This window comes from Mobula hypostoma, chromosome 5 (genome assembly GCF_963921235.1).
Source record: "Mobula hypostoma chromosome 5, sMobHyp1.1, whole genome shotgun sequence".
NCBI lineage: Eukaryota > Metazoa > Chordata > Chondrichthyes > Myliobatiformes > Myliobatidae > Mobula > Mobula hypostoma.
This window is the reverse complement of record NC_086101.1, coordinates 164,671,675-164,693,450: the sequence shown is the minus strand read 5'-3', so window position 1 is coordinate 164,693,450 and position 21,776 is coordinate 164,671,675. Positions and strand designations below refer to the sequence as shown.

The 21,776-nt window shown below is 38.7% G+C and overlaps 1 protein-coding gene across 2 annotated transcripts in view; it reads left to right on the top strand.

The window, feature by feature from the left end:
• The window catches only part of ap3b1a (adaptor related protein complex 3 subunit beta 1a), a 257,151-nt gene that overhangs the window by 139,432 nt on the left and 95,943 nt on the right, over window positions 1–21,776 (top strand). For both annotated transcript variants that reach the window (XM_063049310.1, XM_063049311.1), the window contains exons 18-20: window positions 2,883–2,985; window positions 8,799–8,913; window positions 12,443–12,590. In XM_063049310.1, coding sequence (XP_062905380.1) covers window positions 2,883–2,985; window positions 8,799–8,913; window positions 12,443–12,590 — 366 coding nt within the window. The remainder of the gene's footprint in view (window positions 1–2,882; window positions 2,986–8,798; window positions 8,914–12,442; window positions 12,591–21,776) is intronic.

Sequence of the window (21,776 nt, the reverse complement as noted above, 5' to 3'; positions counted from 1 at the left end):
TCCAAAAGATAACAATACCAAAAAGAAATACTACAAACAATGTAATTTAAGCATAAGAAACCAAGATAACATAATAGTATACTAAATTTTATATATATCAATGGAAAAAAAAGAAAAAAAAACCCCAAAAAAAAACCCACCGTGCAACTAACTAAAAGCAAAGCAAAGCAATGGGCTAACTTGAAACCAAACAGAGTTAAACTTAAAATCACGTCCTCAATCCCGACCTCCATTAAAACAGTGAAAAAAAAACAAGAAGGGTAAATATTACATTAAATGAAAATATCGAATAAAAGGTCCCCAAATCTGTTCAAATTTAAATGAAGAATCATAAAGGTTACTTCTAATTTTCTCCAAATTCAAACATAAAATCGTCTGAGAAAACCAAAAAAAGGTAGTTGGAGCATTAAGCTCTTTCCAATGTTGTAAAATACATCTTTTCGCCATTAAAGTAAGAAATGCAATCATTCTACGGGCTGAAGGGGAAAGATTACTAGAAATTTTAGGTAGTCCAAAGATAGCAGTAATAGGGTGAGGAGAGATATCTATATTTAATACCTTAGAAATAATATTGAAAATATCTCTCCAAAAAGTTTCCAAAGTAGGGCAAGACCAAAACATATGAGTTAAAGAGGCTATCTGCCCCGAACATCTATCACAGAAAGGATTAATATGCGAGTAAAAACGCGCTAACTTATCTTTGGACATATGTGCTCTATGAACCACTTTAAATTGAATTAGGGAATGTTTAGCACAAATAGAGGAAGTATTAACTAATTGTAAAATCTGCCCCCAATCATCCACAGAAATGGTAAGCCCCAATTCCTGTTCCCAATCTACCCTAATCTTATCAAATGGAGCTTTCCTAAGTTTCATAATAATATTATAAATCATAGCCGATGCACCTTTCTGACATGGATTAAGGTTAATTATCGAATCTAAAATATATATAGGAGGAAGCATTGGAAAGGAAGAAAGTATAGTACTTAGGAAATTTCTAACTTGTAAATATCTAAAAAAATGTATTCTTGATAAGTTATATTTATTAGATAATTGTTCAAAAGACATAAGGGAACCATCTAAAAATAAATCCAAAAACCGTAAAATACCCTTAGTCTTCCAAGTTTGAAAAGCGCGATCCGTAAAAGAGGGAGGAAAAAATATGTTACCTAAAATAGGAATCGCTAACCCGAATTGATTAAGATCAAAAAATTTTCTGAATTGAAACCAAATGCGCAAAGCATATTTAACTATCGGGTTAGAGACCTGCTTAAGGCGTTTCGAATCAAAAGGAAGAGAGGAACCTAAAATAGAACCAAGTGTATAACCCTGAACAGATTGTAATTCCAATGCTACCCATTTAGGAATAGATAGTATGTCCCGGTCAAGTAACCAAAATTTCATATGTCGAATATTAATAGCCCAATAATAAAATCTAAAGTTAGGTAATGCTAAACCTCCATCTCTCTTAGCTTTCTGTAAATGTATTTTACCCAGTCTCGGATTCTTATTCTGCCAAATAAATGAAGAAATTTTAGAGTCAACTTTATCAAAAAAAGATTTAGGAACGAAAATTGGTAATGCCTGAAACACATATAAAAATTTTGGCAAAAAAAACATCTTAACTGCATTAATACGACCAATCAAAGTTAAATATAAGGGAAACCATTTAGATGAAAGTTGAGTAATACGGTCTATTAATGGTAAAAAGTTAGTCTTAAATAAATCTTTGTGTTTACAAGTAATTTTAATCCCAAGATATGAAAAGTAATTATTAATCAATTTAAATGGAAATTTATAATATAAGGGAAGATGTTTATTAATCGGAAAAAGTTCACTCTTACTAAGATTTAATTTATAACCTGAGAAAAGACCAAATTGTGCTAATAACTCTAAAACAGCAGGAATGGATCTCTCAGGATTAGAAATATATAAAAGTAAATCATCAGCATAGAGTGATAATTTATGGGACTTTAATCCCCGAGTTATCCCAGTAATATTTGAAGATTCTCGAATAGCAATTGCAAGAGGTTCTAATGCAATATCAAATAATAGGGGACTAAGAGGACAGCCTTGTCGAGTACCACGAAAGAGAGGAAAAAAAGGTGAGTTTAAAGAGTTAGTACGAACCGAGGCTACAGGGGAGTGATATAACAGTTTAATCCAGGATATAAATTTCAAGCTAAAATTAAACATTTCAAGCACCTTAAATAAATAAGGCCATTCTACTCTATCAAAAGCTTTCTCGGCATCAGTGATGTCATGTGTGATGTTTCTATAGAAATGCTCTTGAAATACTCCATCCAATATAGTTATGTACATAGTTATTTTTAATGTGATGACACAGTTGTGTAAAGACTAGTAAATGCTGTAGGGTATGAAGTCCTTGTGTTTGGTATACTGGCCAGGTTTAAAAGGATTGTTTGATCTAAGGCCACTATTTTTCCTGCTAATTTTATTGACACCCCACCTTTCTTGAGCAAGCTGCTTGAAGTAGCAGTGTTTTACTATTCTGAAATTATCATTCCTGAAGCATGAACATTTGAAAGTGTTTGAGTAAAAAGAACAGTGCAGACTCTCCATACAGGTTCATTTCAACAGGAAATTTCTGGACTCTAATTAGAAATGATAACCCTAATGTATTACTTTCTCTTTTATCGTCTTAACAAACATTTCTTAGAAATAAATAGCAATCATGGAATTGCTATTGACTAGATCTTTTTTTATCCTTGCTCCATCCTGCACCCATTTGTTTTCCTTGCCTTGTTTTCTCTCCTTTCTTTTCCATTTTGCTTTCTCTAACTCGCAATCATTGTAATTACTTTTTGAAGGTTTTCTTTAATGCTGTAGCAAATCTGAACTATTTTTGTGTTTATATGCAGACTAAGGAAGTGGTAACACCTGTAGGTAAACCAAAAGCAAGGAAGGACTCTTCAAAGGACAAGTTTTACTCTGATTCGGAGGAACAGGAAGAATCCAGCGAAGGTGAGTCATTGTTTGGATCCATTTTAGTTGCTGTTTTATATACATCCGATGTCTTCTTCAAGGGCATGAATTTTGTCATCTCAATGACCAGATGATCCCTTTGGAAAAGTTTCCATTCAAGTTTCCAAATTTATTTTGGAGATCAAGACAGGTATGTATTTGCCGTTATTATCATTGTGTCCAAGCATTGTGATCAAAGCAACTATTAATAATGCCTTTCTAATAGTACTCAAGAGCCTACCAAACATCATATAGCAAATATGAAAAATACGGTATGTAATTAAAGAAATCCCTGGCGTTCTGAAAGGGATAGCTGAAGAGATCGTGGAGGTATTATTAGTAATTATCTTTCAGTAATCGAGGGGACTGAAAAATTGCAAATGTTACTCCACTTTTTAAGAGGGAGGGAGGCAGAAGAAAGGAAATTATAGGTCAGTTACCCAGACTTCAGTGGTTGGGAAGATGTTGCAGAAGATGAGGCACATGATAAAATAGGCTGAAGTCAACATGATTCCTTAAGGGGAAATCTTGCGTGATAAATCTTTTGGAATTCTTTGAGAAAATAACAAGCAGGATAGACAAAGCAGAGTCAATGGATGTTGTTTACTTGTACTTTCAGAAGGCCTTTGACAAGGTGCTGCTCATGAGGCTGCCTAACAAGTCAAGAGTCAAGGTCATACAGGGAAGATACCAGCATTGATCCAAGACTGGCTGACTGGCAGGAGGCAGAGAGGAGGAATAAAGGGGGCCTATTCTGGTTGGCTGCCAGTGACTAGTTGTGGTGCACAGGGGTCGGTGTTGGGATCACTTCTTTTCACGATGTATGCCAATGATTTGGATGATGGAATTGGTCGCTTTGTGGACAAGTTTATTTAAAGACAATATGAAGATCGGTGGAGGGGCAGGTAGTGTTGAAGAAGCAGGGAATCTGCAGAAGTACTGAGATGGTTTGGGAAAAAGGGCAAAGTAGTAGATGGAATATAGTGTAGGGAAGTGTAAGGTCATACACTTTGGTAGAAGATAGAAGATTATTTTCTAAATGGGGAGGAAATTCAAAAATCAGAGATGCAAAGGGACTTGAGTCCTTGTGTAGGACTCCCTAAAGGTTGTATTGCATGTCGTGTGGTGGTAAAGAAATATTAGCATTTACTTCAAAGAAAATATTAGCATTTATTTGTAAGAAAAATGAGGGTCCAGAGGAGGTTCAGGAGAATGATATCGTGAATGAAATGGTTAATGTTTGAGAAGCATTTGATGGCTCTGGGCCTGTAATCACTAGAGTTTAGAAGAATGATGGAAAAACTCATTGAAATCTATGGGATATTGAAAAGCCTAGATAGAATGGATTTGCAGAAGATGTTTTCCATAGTGGGAGAGTTTAGGGCTAGAGGGCACCGCCTCAGAATAGAGTGACATCCATTTAGAACAGAGATGAGGAGAACTTCTTTAGTCAGAGGGTAATGAATCTGCAGAATTTATTGCCAAAGACAGCTGTGGAAGCCAGGTCGTTGGGTACATTTAAAGAGGAGGGTGATAGGTTCTTGATTAGTTAGGGTGTCAAGGGTTATGGAGAGAAGACAGTAGAATGTGGTTGAGAGGGATAATAAATCAGCCAAGATGGTGAAGCATCCTCAATAATGTGCTGAATGGCATAATTCTGCTCCTATGTCTTATGGTCTTATGGAATCATGAGAATGAAATGGTGAATCATCCTTGAACAGTGACTTATTCATCATATTATTGGTCCTGGTCCTGGACATTTCATAATTTACTGGCATAGTTTACATATTACTATTTATGGTTCTATTACTATTTATTATTTATGGTGCAACTGTAACGGAAACCAATTTCCCCCGGGATCAATAAAGTATGACTATGACTATATCAGGACTTGAACATTGATCTATTTTGTAATTTATTCCTTACTGCATTTATGAAAGGATAGATCTTGTTTTAGCTATCCCACATAATAGGTGTTCAAGTACAAACAATTATAGACAAAATATCCTATTCAAATTTGTTGCAATAGTACAATAGGGTGCAAGAGCAGAGTACCCTTGACCCGTTCCCCTTAATAACTACATCACTTTGGATAGTATTGAGGGGGACTACCTACCGGGGGCAGTTGTAGTGACCGGGCCTCTGGCACTGAGTTTGTTGTTGCTCAGAAGACAAGAGGTGAAGAGGACTGCAGTAGTGATAGGAGATTCCATAGTTAGAGGAATAGAGATGAGATTCCTTGGAGCAATAAAGAGACACAGATGGTATATTGGCTTCCATGTGCCAGGTTCAAGGATGTCTCAGGTCGGGTCTATAGCATTCTAAAGGGGGAGGGTGAGCAGCCTGAAGTTTTGGGATATATTGACACCAATGGCGTGGGTAGGAAGAGTGAGAAAGTCCTGAAGAGAATTTTTAGAGAGCTGGGTAGAAAGCTGAAAAGCAGGACCTTGAGGGTAGTAATCTCTGGATTGCTGCCTGTGGTACACACCAGTGAGGATAAGAATAGGATGATTTGGCAGATGAATGCGTGGCTGAGATGGGGGGATGGGTTCAGATTTCTGGAGCATTGGGATCTCTTCTGGGAAGGTATGACCTATACAAAAGGGATACATTACACCTGAACCCGAGGGTGTTCAATATCCTTGTGACAGGTTTGTTAGTGCTTTTCAGGAGGGTTTGAATGAATCTGGTGGGGATGGGAACTGGAGAGAAAGGGCTGAGATGGGGTAAGTTGGTTTATAAACAGAGGCAGTATGTAGTGAAACTGCTCGCAAAGAGAGGCTGATGATATGGCAAAATTGCAGTCAACAGGATGAGCTGCAATGTAAGAGGGGGACAAAATCAAGAAGGGTGATGAACACAGGGCTAAATGTATAATATTTGAATGAACGCAGCAAATGGAATAAGGTAGATGAACTTGTAGCACAGTTACAGATTGGCATATATGACATTGTGGGCTTCACTGAATCATGGTGAAAAGAAGATTATAGCTAGGAACTTAACACCCAAGGATAAACATTAAATGAAAAGGACAGGCAAGTAGGCAGAGGGGGTGGGGTGACTGTTAGTAAAAAACCAAATCAAATCCTTAGAAAGAGGTGATACAGGATTGGAAGGTATTGAATCCTCGTGGATAGAGCTAAGAAACTGCAAGAGTAAGAAGACCCCGATAGGAACTATATACAGGCCTCAGAATGTGGCAAAGATGTAGTCTACAAATGACAATGGGAGATAGAAAATGCATGTCAAAAGTGCAATGCTACATTAGTCATTTCGGGGGGGGGGGCGTTCAATATGCAGATAGATTGGGAAAATCACACTGGTGCTGAATCCCAAGGGGGGAGTTTGTAGAATGCCTAGCAAATGACTTTTTAGAGCAGCTCGTGGATGAGCCCACAAGGGAACCAGCTATTCTGGATAGAGTATTGTGCAGTGACCTAGAATTGATTAGAGAAGTTAAGGTAAAGGAACTCTTAGGTGATAGTGATCATCATATGGTAGAATTCACCCTGCAATCTGAGGGGAAGTTAAGAAAGATGTATCAGTAGTAGAGTGGAGAAAAGGGAATTAGAGAGGCATGGGAGAGGAGCTAGCAAAACTGATTGGAAGGGATGATGGCAGAACAGCAAAGGCAGGAGTTTCTGGGAGCAATTCGGAAGGTGCAGGAAAGATACATCCCAAAAAAGAATAAATATTTTAGATGTTGGATGACACAACCGTCGCTGATGAGGAGTCAAAGCCAGCATAAAAGTCAAAGGGGGGGCATATAATAGAGTATTTGGAAGTTAGAGGATTGAGAAGCTTTTAAAAATTAACAGAAGGAAGGAAAAGATGGAATACGAAGGTAAGCTAGCCAATAATATGAAACAGAATACCAAAAATTTCCTCAGGTATATGAAGTGTAAAAGTGAGATGAGAGTAGATATGGGACTGTTGGAAAACGATACTAGAGAGATAGTAATGGGGGACAAGGAAATGGCAGACAAGCTGAATAAGTATTTTGCATTCGTCTTCACTTGGAAGACACTAACAGTATACTGGAAGTTCAAGAGTATCACAGGGTAGAAGTGAGTGAAGTTGCCATTACTAAGGAGAAGGTTCTTGGGAAACTGAAAGGTCTGAAGGTAGATGGGTCACTTGGACCAGATGGTGTACACCCCAGGGTTCTGAAAGAGGCAGTTGATGAGATTGTGGCGACATTAGTGATGATCTTTCAAGAATCACCGGATCCTGGAATGGTTCCAGAGGACTGGAAAACTGCAAGTGTCACTCCAATCTTCACGAAGAGAGAGAGGCAGAAGAAAGGAAATTGTAGGCCAGTTAGTCTGACCTCAGTGGTTGGGAAGATGTTAAAGTTGATTGTTAAGGATGCAGCTGGGGGTAATTGAGGCACATGATAAAATAGGCTGAAATCAGCATGGTTTCATTAAGGGGAAATCTTGCATGACAGATCTGTTGGAATTCTTTGAAGATATGTCAAGCAGGATAGACAGAGGAGAATTGGTGGATATTGTGTACTTGGATGTTCAGAAGGTCTTTGACAAGGTGCCTCACATGAGGCTGCTTTACAAACTAAGAGCCTATGGTATGACAGGAAAGATGCTAGCATGGATGGAGCTTTGGCTGATTGGCAACCTTTTCTGGTTGGCTGCCAGTAACTAGTGTTGGTCCTTTTTATGTTGTATGTCAGTGGTTTGGATGATGGAGTTGATGGCTTTGTGGCAAAGTTTGTGGACAATATGAAGGTAGGTGGAGGGGCAGGTAATGTTGACAAAGCTGGGAGGCTATAGAAGAACTTGGACATTTTAGGGGAATGGGCAATAAAGTGGCAGATTGATACAGTGTAGGGAAGTATATGGTCACGCTCTTTGGTAGAAATAAAAGCATAGAGTGTTTTCTAAATGGAGAGAAAATTCAAAAATCTGAATTGCAAAGGGATGTGGGAGTCCTTGTACAGGATTCCCTGAAAGTTAATTTGCATGTTGAGTTGGCAGTGAGGAAGGCAAATGCAATGTTTGCATTCATTTTCAGAAGAGTAAAATGTAAAAGAAAGAATGTAATGTTGATGTTTTATAAGGCACTGGTGAGGATTCATTTGGAGTATAGTGAGCAGTTTTGGGTCCCTTATCTTAAGAAAGGATGTGCTGACATTGGAGAAGGTTCAAAGGAGGTTTCCAGGATTGAAAGGCTTATCATAAAAGGAGCATTTGATGGCTCTGGGCTATACTTACTGGAATTCAGAAGAATGAGGGGGGGATCTCATTGAAACCTATTGAATGTTGAAAGGCAAATGGAGATATGGGGAAGGATGTTTCCCATTATGGGAGAGTCTAGGACCAGAAGACAGGGCCTCTAAATAGAGGGATGTCCATTTAGAATGGAGATGAGGAATTTCTTTAGCCAGAGAGTAGTGAGTCTGTGGAATTTGTTGCCACAGGTAGCTGTGGGGGCCGAGTCATTGGTTATGTTTAATGCATAGACTCTTGATTAGTCAGGGCATGAAGGGATGTGGGACAAAGGAAGGAGACTGGGGCTGAGAGGGAAATGGATCAGCCATGGTGAAATGGCAGAGCAGACCTGATAGGCTAAATGGTCTAATTCTGCTCCTGTATCTTATGGTCTAATTTTCATTAATACTTATGTTTGAGCATCTTGAAATATCTGAGCTATCTAAAGAAGTATTTTTATTTCAAACCTTTATTTTAGTTTAGCCTTGATGGTTATGAAATGGTGCTGTACTATTTGTGAATTTGTTCTGAAATTTGAAATACAGAAATAAAAGTTTTTTTAACCACTTACCATTAAATCTCCAGGCAGTACATCAAGTAATGAGAGTGAAACTGACAGCAAGAATGACGATAGTAGTGCAAGTTCAAGTGAAGATTCAAGTGACAGAGAATCAGAAAAAGTGAAAAAAAATGAAGACAGGTAAAATATAGCACTGCAGTATTGTTCTTATCTGAAGAACCAGGGCTGCTTTTGAAGGAATCTGTGAAAATACTACACTGAACAAGTCTCAAATCAACGAAGCTACCTTGCAAGGAATGACAGTAATATTGACCAATTCAAAAACAGCCTAAATACATTCAGAAAGAATATCTTGGGATGTAGGCTACGAGTAATTTGAGACCTAACAACTTGGGACTTTGCACATCTTCACTTTTAAGTCTTTTGTCAGTGATTGTTCACCATATTTAGTTTAAAAACTTATTAACCATGCCTTGATTGTATTCTGTGACTGTTGGGCTGGCCACTGGCAAATGAGGTGAATTGCGATTTATTTTGTCAAGCACTCCCAATGTACATTGCAATAAAGCTGTTTAGACAATCGTTGCAATAGTCAGCCTTGACTCAATGTTAGACTGTGGCAATGCGGGAAAAATGATGTTGCAATGGAAAAATTATCTTTCCAACTTGTAATCAACTTGGATGACTAGTACTTTGAAATTTGCTATCTGGGAATTGAAATCCCAAACACAGGTTATTACAATGTGCAATCATGCTTTCATTAATGCTCAAGCTTTTCACCATATCTGGGGGTGTTTACTCCTATCTTGGCAGGATATTGTTTTTGTGATAGTATGTGTCAGAATGCAAGGCTAATTAAATAGATAACTCTAATAGCTTCCCCAGAGGTAGGGCATGTTATTCCAATTTATCACTGGTAAATGGGAGTCAAAATCAGGTTTAATATCACTGGCATATGTTGTGAAATTTGTTGTTTGCGGCAGCAGTACAATGCAATACATAATTTTATATAAATTAAAAACATTTGTATGAATTAAAAAAATAGTGCAAAAGGAGGGTGTAAAAAGTTAGGTAGTGTTCATAGGTCCAATCTGTTCCTGAAATGTTGATGGTAGCAATGAGAAGAAGGCGTGTTCTGGGTGATGGTGGTCCTGAATGATGGATGCCAGCTTTTTGAGGCATTGCCATTTGAAGGTATCCTTGATGCTGGGGATGCTAGTGCCCGTGATGGAGTTGGCTGATTTTAAAACTTTCTGCAGCCTTTTCTGATCCTGTGCAGTGGCCTCTCTATATCAGACAGTGTATCAACCAGTTATGGAACCATGTTGTGAAGATGAAATTTACAGGTGAACTTTCCTTAATACTTTTGGTCGAAGGCTTTACATCATTTTTCCAGCTTGGTTTATACAGTACAGTGCCTGTAAAAAGTACTCACCCCCCCCCCCCCGGCTTCAAAGTTTTCATATTTTATTGTTTTACAGTATTGAATCACAGTGGATTTAATTTGGCTTTTTTGGATACTGGTCAACAGTAAAAGACTTTTTATGCATGTCAAAGTTAAAATGGATCTCTACAAAGTAATTATTTTTAATAAGCACTGAATATATAATAAGACTTTTGAACAGTACTGTATTTGACAATGTGGAGCAGAGAGTGACTTTGTAAGTCTGGCAGGAGCAAGGGATGTTGGGGGTGGTGAGGGAGAGGTGTGGGACAGCTGGCAGTGAAGGAGTGCAGGGTCAGTAGGTGGTGCGGGTGCAGACACACCAATCCCTGAGACACCAAGCAAGGTCATTTGATTTCAAACAATTGGTTTATTGATCATTACAGAATATCTCTCTAGTTCTTCCTGTTCCCTCCCCTCTCCCTTCCTCCTTTTCACAACCGTGATCCACCTCCCCCTGCCCCTTCCCACTCTCAGTCCGCAATAGAGACACATATCAGAATCAAGCTTATGACTCGTGTATATCATATATTGCATAGTATTGTAGCTCCATTAAATTCATTAAGTGCTGCTAGCTCCAGTCAAAATACTTTACATTGTGACTTAACTAAAGTAAGTGATCAGATCCTCAAAATGTGAACCAAGGTTCATCTAGTCGGAAGACTGTGTTTTTAAGGGCAAGACAATTTGGGTACCTCTAGAACTGAAATTTATGCTGTTGATTTAATTATGTGATTTGTATGGTTTTGGTCCTTTTCTGATTGAAAGCATTTAATATAGCAGTTTCAGATATTAAGAAGTACGTATGTACTACTAATTTGCAAATTAAGAACCTTACTTGACAGGCTGCATTCTTGCCTGTCGGAAATTGCAGAGATCATTGCCCTTTTCGTTCATTGATTGCTGCTGATGCTGTTGATGTACTGCCTGGCTCTTTTTTTGTAGCTGACAGCACTGATTGGGGTATAGCACGCACTCTGCTCCATCTATTATAGACAGTAATTAAGGCAGCTTGCCCTGCCACCTCATAACAAATACAACATAATGCCCTAATTATAACTTTATTAATTTAAGTCAGATCTTAATGATTTTAAAAATGATTTATATTGTTTTTCTTGTATGGAACAAATGATATCCATAATTTAAATTACGTCTGTCTTTTCATTTAAAACAAAATACACGTACCAATAAAGTCTATTCTTTAGATTTTCGTTAGAAGTTATCTGTAGTAAGATCAACAGTATTAATCAGCGGGGAGGGAGAGGAAACGCACCAGTCTTCCACTTGGCTGACTTGTGAATTTGAGAAGTTCTATATCTTTAGTTAAAGAACTTGGGTTTACATATTTTTCTCCAAAAGATGTTAATAGGATTCACTGTCGTTTCTACACGCTCAATATATTTGCAAAGCGTATTTTCACACTGGTGTTTCATATAGCTGATTGATCAGTCAAGTGTTAACTTGCTGTGCTTCTATGCACTCTAATGCTTCACAAAATGATGGCTGCTGCTTCCATTAAAACTCCTTCTAACTCAGCACTGAATAGTGTAGTCATGCAGATATTGAATACAATTGACAGGGTAGAAAAGTCAGCACTTAGTCATTCACACATTCCTGTGGTTTCAGGGTGGAGATATGTAGCTTTAAGATACATTTCATTTTTGCAATAACGTTCACACATATTTTGCTGTGGAGTATTCTCTATCATGTCTCTTCTGCCTGTAATATTCAAAAATTTAATTCTCCTTCATTGTGTTCTGTTTTTTTAAAAATGAATCTTCACCAATCTCCATTTAAGGAGTATTTCTTAATTTCTCCTTAATACTGCTTTTGTCTCATATTTAATATGATATCACCATTTTATAACAACTGAAAACAGTCTTATCATATTTGTCCCTCTCAGAACCAATTGTAATCTTGGAAGCTATAAATGATCACTGGTTAATCTTTTGAGCAAGTCCTACCTACTTATGAAAGTACTTAAGTATAAATAGGCATTATTTTGATCAGCAAAATCGTTTAAATTAAATCTGTCTTTTCAGTTCTCCAAAAATTAAAAAAGTTACCAATACAGTTGTTCATCATGTCAATACTTTAAGGAAAAGCATATTATTTTGCTTCAATATTATTATACCTCAATAATATTCCAAGTACTTTAATCTTTATATGCAGAAACTGAATTGAAGATTTTTTGAAGAATGTCATTTGAAAATGACAAATGTGTTATCAATTTTAATCCTGATTTTTCTTTAACAATGTTTTCAGTGAAAATTCCATGACAGAAAATGGCAAAACTAAATCCAAAAGGATAAAATCTACAAGTACCAGTGAGTCAGAGGACAGTTCATCTGATGATAGTTCAGAATCTGAATCTGAGAGTGACTCTGAAGTCGACAACGTTGCAAACCAAAAGGTATTGTTAACCATTTGGTAATTGGGTAAACGGATAACCCCTCTGGGTGGATGGTTTCTATATAATCGTTACCAGTGTGGGAGGCTTTATTTTTATTTAATTAACAATGGGAAAAATGGCGGTAAATTATCATGTCAGGATGTGTGTAATTTAGTAGAAAGCTTGCAGCTACTGGAGTTTCCATGCACTTGGTATACTTGTCCTTTGTGATCCAGGTTGTGGGTTTGAGAGGTGCTGGCAAAGTGCCCTAAGTAAGGGACTACAGTCGTGGAGTGCTGGTGGTGAAAGGAGTAAGTGTTCATTGTGGTAGATGAAGATCAGTGAAGTAGGTTTGCATTTTCTTGGATGATGTTCAATTTCCTGACTGTTGATGGAGTTGCACTTACCCACTGTGGAGAGTATTGCATCATTTTCTAGACTTGTCCCTTACAAATGGAGAATAGGCTTTAGATGTGTCAGGAGGTGGGCCATTACCACAGGATATCAGCTCTTTCAGCCCCATTACTTATTTTCTTGGTCCAGTTAGGTTTATGGTCAGTGGTAGCAACCCAGGATGTTGGTGGTAGACTGTCAGTGATAATGCCATTGATTGTCTAAGGTAGTCGGTTGGATTCTCTGTTGGTGGTGATACTCATTGCCTGTTACTTTTGTGGTGAAGTATTGTGCGGTGCGAAAGCATCGAGGGAAGAAAGGAACATTGCTGTAAACAGATGAGAAAACAAAACAATCAATTCTCTTAGATCACTTCCGTAACTCCTAGAACCCAAATTCAGTGTAATTTTACTGAATTACCTGGTGATCCATTTAGCAGGGAATGTTAGCTAACGCTGGGTAAGTGTAACAAAATTATAGTGTAAGTAACAAAAAAGATAATTTTATTGAAGTCTATCACTATAAATGTAATTGTAGACTGAACTAAGTTATAACACACAGAGTTGAGGTTAATATTGCAGAAAGTATTACTTCAATTTGTGTTTGCTGTTCAGAATGGGCAGTTCTGGCTTAAATATGGCATTCTAGTAATCAGATATAGCCATCGACTCCTAAATAATTTCTGCTTCAGCAAGGGAGCCCTGAAATGCAGTCTTCCTTTCACAGAATTTTAAATAAAACCATAGGATATAAGCAGAATTAGGCCATTCGGCCCATTGAGTCTGCTCTCCTATTCCAACATCTCTCTCAACCTCATTCCTCCTGCCTTCTGTCCATAACCTTTGATGCCCTGACTAATCAGGAACCTATCAACCTCTGCTTTAAATATACCCAATGACTTGGCCTCCACAGCTGTCTGTGACAATGAATTCCACAGATCTACCACACCTTGACTAAAGAAATTCCTCTCATCTCTGTTATGCTATATAATTTCAATTCTTGAATGCTATCACAGTGCATATTTAGTTGAATTTTACTTTTTTCTGCTTCATACCTTTTTGCCATGCAGGGTGACAAAATAATTCAACTTGTTTCATATGCTTGTTACACAAGCATTGTAATAAATAGAACTAATTGATGAAAGCATATAATTACTATAAACATGTCACACAGGTTTTTCACTTTACCTTCTCCTATAGCATCCCATGCACTCCAAGGTCTGCTCAAATTGAGCTCAATACCCCATTTCTTTCCAGATCTCCCTTATCTCATGGGAAGCCCTTAAGCATTTGTAATGCCCAAGCCACAGCCCTTCCTCTATTCAGGATTTGTGCTAATTGACGAAAAGAGCCAGTGATTCTTTACTATCAGCAGTGCTGCAGGGACCAGCTTCGCCAGTAAGCGAGCAGTGGAAAACTTGCCGGCTCGGCAAGTGGTGAGCAATGCCAAGTGTCCAGTGTATTTCGACTTGAAATATGGAAAATGAACTGCTTGTCGTTGAAATGGAAATTCTAGTGCATTACGGGATTTTTATCCATATCAGAAAATGCTTCACAGCTGAAGTGAAAATAGATCATGAATTTGTAGAAAAATATTGAGTTTAGTTAGTTTATATACTGCCTACATGCTTATACTTGGAACCACTCATGGAATTTTATGACACTTGTAATTTTTGTTTGCAAAGTTTTAATTTTCTAAAGTGTAAATTTGAAACTTAAGATTTTCTGAAATCTTTTCAGTTAACAGTAACTCTTCAGGCTGGGCACACTCAGCAGGTCAGGGAGCATCTGTTAGAAGTTGAAGCAAAATTAGTGTTTGAATCCGACTACGGATCTCTGGCCTGAAATATCAGCTTTGGTTTTCTTTCCTCAGATGGTGTCTGACGTGCTGAGTGTTTCCAGCGTTTTCTAATGACGTTAGAAATAGAAGTAAACCTATTGAGCCTAAGATGCTGTTCAGTAATGTGGCAGAAGTAATCTGTGAATGTGGCTCTCTTGTCAGCCAAATCCCCATAAATCACTGCTCCACACAGTTTAAAATTCTTCTTTTTTCAGCCTTAAGTATAATTATTTGGCCCTCGGACAGAATTTCTAAAATTCCTAACATTCGGAGCGATGAAATTCCTCCGCATCTCAGTTTTGTTGTTGGTCCTTGTTCTAGACAAGACCTACGTGTCTCACACATATGTTGTTAAAAATAGATTTGCATTATATCTTTATCATCAATGCAAATAAGTTTTGGTTTATAACTTATGCACCAAACATGGACTGAATTTGTTGTTGTGGCCAAGCTGATATCCTATCCTCTAGTTTAGGAAGTCTCAGTCTGGATATTTCAGACTCAGTTTGGGCTTTCACATCCATTATGTACTTGGCATTGAAGGGCAGTGCAGAGCAATCTGCAAGCTTCACTGCTGCAAAACTTGAAGAATGGAATGCAAAGTTTAACCTTGATTATTGTAAGGTTAATCATTATTGAAAATTGCTTTTGTTTTTTTTAATCTTGTGCAATTATTTTACTTTTTACAAATTTGTAGAGGGTAAATAAGATTAGAAAAGTTAAATGTGTGGCTCAAACATTAGTGTAGGAGTAATGGTTTCTGCCTTTTGGGGCACTGGAATGGACTTCGTTTGAACTACGCTGGGACCAGTGTTCTGATGAATGGCATCACTCGGATTTATAGACACAGCTTTAAACTAATTTGGGGGGTGGAGGTGTTTTTTCAAGAGATGGGAAGTTTAATAAATCAAAAAGAAATGAGAGGGCAGTGGCACAGAGAAGTTAAGGGGTGAATGAAAATCAAAACTGACAGGAAAGGCAGAAAATATAAGCAGAAGTGTGCAGCAGCAATTGGAATCTGAGTAACAATTGTAAAAAGTCAAAGCTTAAGGCTCTTTATCTGAATGCACGCAGCATTTGTAACAAGATAGATGAGTTGACAGCACAAATCAAAATAAATGAGTTTGATTTAATAGCTATTACAATGATGTGGTTGCTGGGTGAGTAGCATTGGGAACTCCATATTCCAAGTTATTTGTTGTTCCGTAAGAACAGACAAAAAGGGAAAGGAAGAGGGTTGTTAATCCAGGATGGTGTCTGTGCTGATTAATAAAATGAGAGAAGTAGATCATGAAGTGTAATCTGGTAGAAGTCTGGAATAGTATGGCAAGGAGATATTGCTGGGCCTGTAAGTCTTTAACAATTGTTGCCTCATAGTAGGACAAATGTGTAAGCCGGGAAATATCAATGGCATGTAAAAACAGAACATGAGTGATCTTGTTCTGCCAACTGATTGGATTTATTAGCAACACAAAGGATTCTGCAGATGTTGGGAGGTCCAAAGGAGGAACTCAGCAAGTCGGGCAGCATCGATGGAGAGGAATCCTTAGGAAAGGGACCCTTCATCAGGATGAAGTCTTGATGAAAGAACTCAGCTGAAATGTCAACTGTTCATTCTTTTCTGTAGATGCTGCCTGACCTGCTGAGTTCCTTCAGCATTTTGTGTTTGATCGGATTTATCATCTGCCAAGGCTACCACGGAAGAGCAATTTGTGGAGTGCATCAGGGAATCTTTCTTAGAGCAGTATGTTACGGAACTTACCTAAGGCTAGACTGTTTTAGATTTAATCATGTGCAATGGGTTAGGATTAATAAAAATCTTGTAGTTAAGGATACTTTAAGGAGTAGTCATCACAACATGGTAAAATTTAAAGAACACCCTGGGTGGAAGGTGGTGTCCTCTACTTCAAGGGCAATTGTAAATCTATGAAGGAGGAGTTATCTCTAGGAGGCTAAAGGAAAGGTCAGTGCATGAACGGTAGCAGCTACTTAGACAACTATTTCATAAAACTCAGCAAAAATTTATCCCGATCAGGACGAAAGATTCAGTGTTTAAGATTGAACATTTATGTTTAACAAGGAAGTTCAGTAAAATGTTAAATGAAAAATTAAAGCAATATGCCAAAATCTAGTGGTAGGCCAGAGGCCTAGAAATTTTTTCAGGAACCAGAAGCAGTAGATTTAAAAAGTTAATGAAGAGGGAGAAAACTGATTATGTGTAAAGTAGTAAGTAATATCAAAACAAACAGCGGGAGATTTTATGGATCTTCAAAAGGTAGAGGTGAGAGTGCAACATTTGGGGAGTAAAGATGAGGAATTTGTAATGGGAAACTAGGAAGGAGTAGATAATATAAAGCAATACTTTGCAAGAGTTTTCATAGTGGAAGACAATAGATATATCCCATATTAACTATTTTCAAATAAGAAGGGAGCGCTTTCACAAATCCCATGAAGGGTTAAGTATTGGAAAAACTAATGTGACTAAGGCCAATGTATGACCATGATTGAATGGTGTATGTCCAAGGGTTTTAATGGAAATGTCTGCATAGATAGTTGAGCCATTGATGGAAGTTTTTTGAAACTCTAAGTTCTGGGATGGTGATAGCCAATTGGAAAAGGATGATGTGATCCCATGTTCAAGGAGGGAGAGCAACAAAATTGGAAACTATATAGAAATACTGAATACATTCAAACCAACACAACATAACTTTACAAAAGGCAAATCATCTTTGATCTTTTTTTTAGAATTCTTAGAAAGACCAGTGGATTTCCTTAAGGATGAGTCTTTGGCTTCAGTTATTTACGTAATATGTTAATGATTTGAAGGAGGAGCCAAAGTGTAGAGTATCCAAGTTTGTGATGACAGGAAACTAATTGAGAGGATATGCTGTGATGAAGATATGTAGACTCTGCAAGTTTGGTAATTAGAGATTCGCAGCATTGTAAGACCATAGGATATAGGAGCAGAATTAGGCCATTTGGCCCTTAGAGTCTGCTCCGCCGTTTCATCATGGCTGATTCATTTTTCCTCTCAGCCCCTATCTCCTGCCTCCCCTCTTCTCCCATATCCCGTCATGCCAGACCAATTAAGAATCTAACATCCTTTGCCTTAAGTATACATAAAGACTTGGCCTTCACAGCTGCTTGCACCAACGACTTCCACAGATTTGCCACTCTGCTTAAAGAAATTCCTTCTCATCCCCATTCTGAAAGGATGCCCCTCTATGCTGAGGCTGTGTCCTCTTGTCTTAGACTCTCCTACCATAGGAAACATTCTTTCCACATCCACTCCATCAAGGCCTTTCACCATTCAATAGGTTTCAATGAGATCACCCCTCATTCTTCTGGATTCCAGTGAATACAGGCCCCAGAGCCATCAAACACTCTTCATATAACGAGCCATTTAATTCTGGAATAATTTTTTGAACCTCCTTTGAACCCTCTCCAGTTTCAGCACATCTTTCTAAGATAAGGGGCCCCAAACTGCTCACAATGCTCCTTGAGGCCTCACCAGTGCTTTAAAAAGCCTCACCATTACATGCTTGCTTTTATATTCTTGTCCTCTCAAAAATGAATGCTAACATCACATTTGCCTTCTTCACCCACAGACTCAACCTGCAAATTAACCTTTTGAGAATCCTATATGAGGACTCCCTAGTTCCTTAGTGCCTCAGCTTTTTGTATTTTCTCTCCATGTAGAAAATAGTCAACCCCTTTCATTTCTTCTCCAAAAGTGCATGGCCAGACACTTCCTGACACTGTATTCCATCTGCCATTTCTGCATCCATTCTCATAATCTAAGTCCTTCTGTAGCCCCCCTACTTCCTCAAAACTACCTGCTCCTCACTTATCTTCATGTCATCTGCAACTTTGCAACAAAACCATCAACTCCATCATCCAACTCAATGACATAAAATGTTAAAAGAATCAGTCCCAACACAAACCACTGTGGAACACCACTAGTCACCAGCAGCCAGACAGGAAAGGCTCCCTTTATTCCCACTCTTTACCTCCTGCCAATCAGCCATTGCTTTATCCATGCTAGAACCTTTCTTGTAATACCATGAGCTCATAGCTTTTTAAGCAGCCTCATGTGTGGCACCTTGTCGAAGGCCTTCTGAAAATCCAACTACACAACATCAACCAATCTTGCTTGTTATTTCTTCAAAGAATTCCAACAGATTTGACAGGGAAGATTTTCCCTTGAGGAAACCATGCTGACTATTGCTGAATACAGCCTATTTTATCATGTGTCTATAAGTATCCTGAGACCTCATCCTCAATAATCAACTCCAATATCTTCCCAAACATTGAGGTCGAACTAATTCTTTCCCTTCCTGAAGAGTGGAGTGACATTTGCAATTTTACAGTCTTCCAGAACCATTCCAAAATCTAGTGATTCTTGAAAGATCAGTATTAATGCCTGCACAACCCTTCAGGCACCTTTCAGAACTCTGGAGTGTACACCATCTGGTTCAGGTCACTTAACTACCTTCAGACCTTTCAGTTTCCCAAGATCCTACTCTCCTGTTAGGGATAACTTCACACTCTTCATGACCCCAACACCTGGAACTTGCACCATACTCCTGTGTCTTTCACAGTGACGACTGATGCAAAATACTTATTTAGTTTGTCTACCATTTCATTGTCTCCCATTGCTACCTCTGCAGCATTGTTTTCCAGCAGTCTGATATTCACTCTTGTCTCTCCTTTATACTTTGTGTATCTGAAGAAACTTTTGGTATCTTCTTTAATATTGGCTAGCTTACTTTCGTATTCCATCTTTACTTTAACAACTTTTTTTGTTTGTCTTCTGCTGGTTTTTAAAAGCTTACCAATCCTCTAACTTCCCACTAATTTTGGAGCCAAAGTGTGGAGTATTTCAAGTTTGTGATGACAGGCCCTCGCTTTGGTTTTTATATAACACTTTCAGTCTCGTATTCACCCTTTTCAATTTTGTCCGCCTTTTGCATTGCACCTCATCCTGTTGACTGCAGTTTTGCTCTGTCATTAGCCTCTCCTTACTAGGGGTTTCACTGCATATTGCCTCTGTTTGTAAACCAACTATCTCATCTTCAGAACTATCACTATGGTTTGCATCCCCCTGCCAAATTAGTTTAAACCCAGCTGAACAGCTCTAGCCAACCTGGCCACAAGGATACTTGTCCTCCTTGGGTTGAAGTGTAACCCATTCTTTTCGCACAGGTCATGCCTTCCCCAGAAGAGATCCCAATGATCCATAAATCTGAACCCTTACCTCCTGCACCAGTTCCTCAGCGATGCTTTCACCTGCCAAATCATCCTGCTCTTGCTCTCACTGGCATGTGTCACAGGCAGCAATCCAGAGATTACTACCCTGGACATCCTATTATTTCTAAGCTTTCAACCTAGCTTCCTAAAATCTCTCTTCAGGACCTCCTCACCTTTCCTACCTATGTCATTGGTGCCAATATGTACCAAGACTGTTGGCTGTTCACTCTCATCCTTGAGAATGCCATGGACCAATCTGAGACATCCCCGAACCTGGCGCTAGGAAAGCAACTTACCATCTAGGTGCAAACAACAGGAATTCTGCAGATGCTGGAAATTCAAGCAACATACATCAAAGTTGCTGGTGAACGCAGCAGGCCAAGCAGCATCTATAGGAAGAGGTGCAGTCGACGTTTCAGGCCGAGACCCTTCGTCAGGACTAACTGAAGGAACAGTGAGTAAGGGATTTGAAAGTTAGAGGGGGAGGGGGAGATCCAAAATGATAGGAGAAGACAGGAGGGGGAGGGATAGAGCCAAGAGCTGGACAGGTGATAGGCAAAAGGGATAAGAGCGGATCATGGGACAGGAGGACCGGGAAGAAAGACATGGGGGGGTGACCCAGAGGATGGGCAAGGGGTATATTCAGAGGGACAGAGGGAGAAAAAGGAGACTGAGAGAAAGAATGTGTGTATAAAAATAAGTAACAGATGGGGTACGAGAGGGAGGTGGGGCATTAGCGGAAGTTAGAGAAGTCGATGTTCATGCCATCAGGTTGGAGGCTACCCAGACGGAATATAAGGTGTTGTTCCTCCAACCTGAGTGTGGCTTCATCTTTACAGTAGAGGAGGCCGTGGATAGATATGTCAGAATGGGAATGGGATGTGGAATTAAAATGTGTGGCCACTGGGAGATCCTGCTTTCTCTGGCGGACAGAGCGTAGATGTTCAGTAAAGCGGTCTCCCAGTCTGCGTCGGGTTTCGCCAATATATAAAAGGCCACATCGGGAGCACCGGACGCAGTATATGTGTTTGTTTTGCACCCACAGAACCTCATCTCTGTTGCTCTGACTAAGGAATCTCCTATCATCACTGCAGTTGTGTGAGGTTATTCATTTGGGTAGGATAATCAAATGCAGATGGTTATGCAAATGCTAAGAGACTACAAATGAGTGAAGTACTGAAAAATCTCAGTTTAATTGTGGATGAAACACAAAGTTAACTTGAAGTGTAGCCGAAGAGAGCAGCTAATAACAGCTAAAAAAAAAAGCATGTTGCCCTTTACAGTTGTGGGGTTAGTGTTCAAAAGTTCAAAACAACTACTTCCCTTCAAACAGTCAGTGCTTGAGCCAACTGACAAACCCCTAATCATTACGGTCTAGCAATACTTTGACCAGTTTGCACTAAAATGGACTTTTTTTTACTAATTATGTTCTTTCTTGTAAAACATATGTATAATTTGTTTTTCTTGTGAATGCTGCTAATCTGATGCCATGTGCCTGTGATGCTTCTGCAAGTAACATTTTCATAGCAGCTGCACATACATGTCAATATGCATAAGCTATTAAACTCAACTTCAAAAATATTGGAGATATACTGCATGTTGAAGCTGTACTGGAGTACTGCTTGGAGTGTTGATCCAATTGTATTTGGGGGAAAAAACACTAGCACTGACATGAGTCCAGAAATCATTTGGCTAATTTTCGGGATGAAAGGCTAGTCTTTCACA